At 44.0% G+C, this 6,210-nt stretch overlaps 1 protein-coding gene across 1 annotated transcript; it reads right to left on the reverse strand.

Annotated features, from left to right (window-relative positions):
• Positions 1-352: 352 nt before the first annotated feature.
• LOC147426548 (uncharacterized) lies at positions 353-3,370 on the reverse strand. Its single transcript, XM_086498366.1, has 7 exons — positions 3,273-3,370; positions 3,090-3,183; positions 2,716-2,988; positions 2,035-2,277; positions 1,193-1,243; positions 770-1,113; positions 353-683 (listed from the first exon to the last, which is right to left on the reverse strand). Exons 1-4 carry the CDS (start codon positions 3,353-3,355, stop codon positions 2,227-2,229), a joined length of 501 nt encoding a protein of 166 aa, XP_086354492.1. The 5' UTR covers positions 3,356-3,370; the 3' UTR covers positions 353-683; positions 770-1,113; positions 1,193-1,243; positions 2,035-2,226.
• Positions 3,371-6,210: the final 2,840 nt, after the last annotated feature.

Consider the following 6,210-nt stretch of genomic DNA (forward strand, 5'->3'; position numbering starts at 1 on the left):
ATCTCAAATCACTAGTTCTCATGTGATTAAAACTCTATGTCACGTATGACTTTATAAATTCTTACCTTCTTTTAGTTGAGATGGAGATTATTTGAGCAACTAGAGCATGAGATTTTCCTTTGAATATTGATTAGAGCAGAGCTCTTTACTCAGGCACTCCTACTTATTGATTTTCATAATATTATTACATAATAATAATAATAATAAAAGGGGACAAGAGCTCTAACTTTTTTCAAGCCAAATTTTGATGTAGTGCAACAAAGATAACTTCAATTATTTGCGAGCATTGTACCCATTGAAGAAGGAAATGCTAGCTATCTACATTGACAATGTCACATGGCAATGTTTGAATTTCCCATGAGAATCGTATGCTTCAACTGTTATTATGGCAAATGCATAGATTATCTTTCAAAAAACCTCTTGCAAGAGACACTATCAATAGTGATTTATGAGTATAAAAGAGAGTGAGCACAATCAACTTAGTTGACCTTTAACTTTGAACAAAACAGGGTCAAGGTGTTTCTATACTTAGAAAAAGCCTAGAAAATTGAAGTTTAGGGGATTTGAAACAAGGTGGATTGTTTTGCCTTGTTTCAAGGCTTCGAGCTACGAATCAATCTTTTTTGTTAGTATTCTGGGTTCTCTGCATTCCTCTCTTCAAACCACCTTTGATGTTGCTCACACTGCAGAGAAATCAATGCATATGAAGCAAAATAGCAACGACATGAAATTCCTTCTTTAAGATAGTAGCATATATAATCATACATACCTATGAAATCACTTGTGACTGTAAAGAAGAATCCACAACCACTTTGATCATGCCACCTTTGGGACCGATGCTTCGCAGCTCAAACATGTTGTCATCCAAGCTTCCATCCATATGTTTGAGCTCTACTGGCAAGCCAAGAGAACTTGACCATCCTTCAGATTGTTCGAGTTCTATTAACTCCCCCTCTTTACAGCTACGTACATAGCTTTTTGTTTTCCTCTGACTTCTTTCCATGGTCATTCAAGTTGTTCTCTCAAGCACCTCGTTACCTCTTGCAGCTCATTATTCTCAGCAATCTTGACCTAAAGTTGCTCTTGTAGAACTCGATTGTCTGCGCTCTTGATCTGATGAACATTACAAAAAATATCAGTAAAGCAAACTGGAACAACACTGCAGTGACGCAATTTTCTCTCGCAGCATTACCTCTAGTTAAAATGTCAACTCATTCAGCCGGATCAAAAGCTTCATCACATACTGCAAAATGTTAACAATATATCCTCAGAACAAACACTAAAGCATCACACTCTTGAAAGGGAGGAGCATGCTCTTAAATAATTCAAACATGCATGCATGTATATGTGTGTGAGTGAAGACACCTCATAGGGGTAGAGAGAAGCTCAAAGGAAGCCAAAGGATGTGTTCCTATATGAGTGAAGACACCTCATAGGGGTAGAGAGAAGCTCAAAGCCAGTAAATGTTTTGCAGCACTCAATATCCTAAACCAAGCAGTCAAAAAAATACATGCACACTGGACCACCAGACGCAAGGTCAAATCACCTGAGACATCTCAGATGGATCTGCATTGTGGAAAGAAGCTTTTCCAGCCCCTACAATACGCTTCTCAAGTACGGATATATGAGACTTCTTTTCTTAAATCTCATCTTTTACCTTTTGAATTTGAACCTTCAGCAAAACAAACCATGAGGCTTGTAAGGTTGATTGAGTAAGGAACTACAGAAAACTCTTTAATGGACACGAGAGGAGCGAGGGGGATGCTGACAACATCCACCTGCAAGTTACAATCATCAGGGTTGATGGCTACTTGCTCCAACATACGCTTTAATGAGCTAGATCTAAATGCAACTTCGCCTGCAAGCATCTTAATATGCTCTCTTAGCAAATCCAATTGATCTGCCATGGTGTCTCCTGTTTGTGGAACATGCTTGAGGAATCAAATGTTGCAATTCTAAGAGAGCATAATAACAAACTTTTCATTCCAAAACCAAAAAGAAAACCTTTGTGGGATGAAAGGCATAAAACCTTACCGGTACTGGTCTTCGCCCTGTGGCGCTAAAAAGTTCCCCAGCCTGTGTGCGTTGCGATGCATTCTTCACTATAGAATGATCTTTCACCGTACTGCACATAGGCTTCTTCTATCCTTTCATCTCTGAAAGAGGATTTAGGCTCTTATCCATTGACAATACAGAACCAAAGGACCTGCTCTGAGAGCGATCAAGCTATAAACTTACAGCAGAACTTCCCATCAGATTTTCCAACCTTCCAAATCTCTGCAAAAAGCAAAGCTTGCCACTAAAACCTTCATCCTCCTGAAAGTAGATGTGTAAATGAAAAGCGAGAAAGAATGATGGCATGCTACTCCCTCAGGTGCCGAGACTTGGCTAAAACACTGCTGTGTCAAAAACAAAAATTTTCATACCTCTTCTTGCCGGCAGTGCTTAAGGCTGTGCCTATGCCAAGGACATTCTCAAAGTACCCATGCGGTAGTGGCAATGAGATGCGGGAGGGACAATTGATTGGCACAAAAACAAAGGTTGACACACTAGGTGGAGATTTCCTGGCGGAGGAGATTCACTTCCAGAAGTGTGCGCATGTGACCTCAAAAGAAGTGAATCCTTCACATGCCTCACTTTGTAGTTGCTTGATTGCAGAGGCAGACAATGTGAACATATATTGCACCAAGGGGTCAGGCTTGGGAAGGGACTTACCACCATTTTCATGACTTGGTTTTTGAGCTCTTCATCAGGCCCATTTTCTCCATTTTCGGAGCCGGCATTAACATCTTCCCTTCCACCTTCTGATGTATTTGCTGGTAAAGAAGCAGCTTCCTCATTGCTATCCTTCTTCTTGCTTGCCAAGGTATTTTCTTTGTCCAAAGTCCTTGGATCACCTACTTCCATGCTTTGGACCTTGTCATCCAATCTTGAATCATCTGCCTCCACAATAAGGTCCTCTTCGCCTGCCTTATTTTCCTCACTAATCTACAGGCTCCATGTGGCTTTCATTGGAGACAGCTTGTGCACCGCTAGCCTATTGTGTACAAGGGTTAGACTCAAGGGAACCGCTCTCGAGCACTCTCCACATGACACCATAAAGTCCCATAAAGACTACCCATCTGCAACAACATGGCTGTGTGCAACGCCAAGTGCAAGGCCGCTGTCTGAGAACAAGGTGGCCTGCTGACATTCAAAGACAATTCTCTCTCTCTCTCTCTCTCTCTCTCTCTCACAAACACAAACACATGCACACACGTGCTATATATTACCTGAATGAGAGAAGGGGACTGGAGAAGTGGAACTGTCCCTTGTGATCTGGCTTTTGGCAAAGTTGATCAAAGAAGGGCTTCATCTGAAAAGTTGTCTTTAGCAAGCAGGGAAAGGGGCATGTCCATGGAGGCCTCTACAAATTCGACTCTGGCATCGTTGCATTCAATGAAGAGCTTGTGGGGAGGGTTTGCACCGGTGGCCACAGAAGGGGAAGAACTGGACCAAGCACAGAGCAAGAATGCTTTTAATCCGGAGCTGATAGGACATGATCATCACCGCCGTTTTGCAATGGTAGTACACGAGGGTGCGGATAGAAGAGGAGCTGACGGTTGTAGTCGACCTTCTGCTAGATGATATCGAGGCAGGAGAGGAAAAGAGGGTGGGGGATGGAGGGGATGGTAGGAAGGACAGTCTCTCTCTCTAATTTCGTCACCTTCGGTGGAAGGGGGGGAGGCGACACCATTCAACTTTTCAAACTGAGAAATGCAGTCCCGACTCCCGCCCCAACCAGCTTTTGAATAATGCAGCGATTAGGCATACCCTACACTCAGTTCTCTCTCTCTCTCTCTCTCTCTCTCTCTATATCCCTTTCCTCCCTCAGCCTCTCCATTTCATCATTTTCTTGAGATGCTGCAAACAATGAATACCCACTACCCCATCTGCCAATCAAACAATTACGAATTAAAAAAATTAACTCTCCTTTTTCATTGGCAAAAAGGGGAGTCATCTCTATGGCCACACCCCTTTGGAGTAGGCCAAAAAGATAAGTGTTGGGGTCAGCCTAACTTGGGCGGACAATGTGAATTGGACACCGTGTATGCACTCTTATACATGCCTTTATAAGGCTCATCAAACTTTAATTGTAACTCTCTAACATTTTGTACAGATTAGAGTGTTATCTTCTTTTCTCCGCTTGTCTCTTATCTGCGCTCTCATTCTCCATAGCTATGTCTCTTAGGGACGCAGTCCGCTTCCCCTACAACTGGTATCAGAGCTGTATGGTAGCGATTCTGGGAGGCCAAGTGGAAATTGAAGCACCAGCCAATTCTTAACTACAAGGAGCATCTGAATGAGAAACGTCTTTAATCAACTACAGAGAGGTGCATTTAATCAACAAAATTGAAGCTTTTGAGCTTTAATTAGTGAGAAATTTGTTGGAAGGACGCCTTGAGTTGGCTACGCTTTCAAATTGGAAAGCGAGGGGCTGCACATCAGGCATCGAGCACATCATTTATTGTGGGTGCAACTGAGCCGGAGAATGAGGCCAGACCACAACATCTTGGATTTGAAGGTTGTTTTCTAGAGAGGGAATGGCGACTGAAGTTCATGAGCCGGCTAACGAAAATCTGAAGAAAGAGGAGGCAGAGCCCTTAGGAGAGATGAGAGGGAAGGAATACTTGAAGCAGCCAGCTGCGGATCTGTGCCATGCTGGGGATGTGAACGGCTGCGGGCCTGTTGCAAAAGGAGGTCATTGGGTCAAGATGGTGTCCTAGACTCCTATGGCATGTCACACTTAGTACCTAATGGTGTGTTTACAAGTTACACCGGGCAGTTCCAGGCCATAGCAGATGTCGGAGTAATGCCACGGTCAGATGCAACAAGTCCTGAGCCTGCAGGAGGACATGAAGGCCAACACAGAGAGGCACGCGTGGGCAAGCATGTGAGTGATAGGGCAGGCATGTATCCATTGGCGTCAGCCCTTACGCCATCAGCAGACCCCCTGTCGTTTTCTATTTTGTTGTCTTTTATTCAAAGCTTTGTTTTAAAAGATTAAAAGTTGGCCTTTTAACTTTAGAAGGCATTATTCACACGAGCACGAGATACATCTTATTTGACGAGCCTAACAACATCTTTATCGAAGCTCCACAAGTGGCTCACACACTCATCCGCCTCCATGTGTGACAAGTAGTCACTCTTCTATGCCAAGTCGATATGTAAGGGATTAGACACTGCCCCGACGCGTGATGTGATGGTAAGACCTTCCCGAAGTAAAGCCCCATTCCTTGTAAATCACTACTCATGAGGTTAACGGGTAAACCTAAACCCGAGGTTAGCTAGAGTATACCAAAAACTCTAGGGTTTGGGAGTAAACCAAAAACTCCAAGTTTGGTGGCTATGTCTAACTCCACCTACGAGCAAGGGGAGGCTCTCTTGGTAGCGCCAGGTTATGGGTACACCTAAAACCCTTGGTTGTGAGAAAACCTAAAACTCACGGTTTACGAGTATACCAAAAACTCGTGGTTGAGAGTAGACCTAAGATTCTTTGTGTCATGAGAGTGAGAGTCTAGTTCTAGGGGGTCTCACGAGGATGATTATGCCAAGTTTGGCTGAAGGGGGCGATTGTTGGGGTCAGCCTGATAGTGTGAATTGGACACCGTGTATGGACTCTTATACATGCCTCTATAAGGCTCATCAAACTTTAATTGTAACTCTCTTATATTTTGTACAGATTAGAGTGTTATCTTCTTTTCTCCTCTTGTCTCTTATCTGCGCTCTCATTCTCCATAGCTATGTCTCTTAGGGATGCAGTCCACTTCCCCTACAATAAGGGCATGTTCAGACGAGCCCGCCGGCAATGTCTGGTGTTTTTGCTTCCTGTGGCTTGTTGGTTCACATAGAACGGCGGCACAAACGTCTACTAAAGGCGTGCAGAGCCAGCAACCAATTGGGACTAGTTGAGCGGCGAAGCTCACTGGCTGTCAGCCTGTGTGAGTAGGTTCAAGTTGGGTTGCTCGCGTTTACGCTGAAAAGGTGGTAGCAACTTCAGTCTTCCGAGCGGGGGGGGCTCGCTCGACTTTCATGGGTCCGGAGAAGAAATGTTTTTCCCCAACCAAATCTTTGCATGCCAATGAGGATGCACACCTCTGCTTCTCACTCTTCCGTCACTTTGTCTGAAGCCAACCTAAGGCATCTCTATATCCTTTGCCCTTTGGGCAA

The sequence above is a fragment of the Adiantum capillus-veneris genome, chromosome 24, assembly GCF_014529385.1.
Source record: "Adiantum capillus-veneris isolate H3 chromosome 24, ASM1452938v2, whole genome shotgun sequence".
Taxonomy (NCBI): Eukaryota; Viridiplantae; Streptophyta; class Polypodiopsida; order Polypodiales; family Pteridaceae; genus Adiantum; species Adiantum capillus-veneris.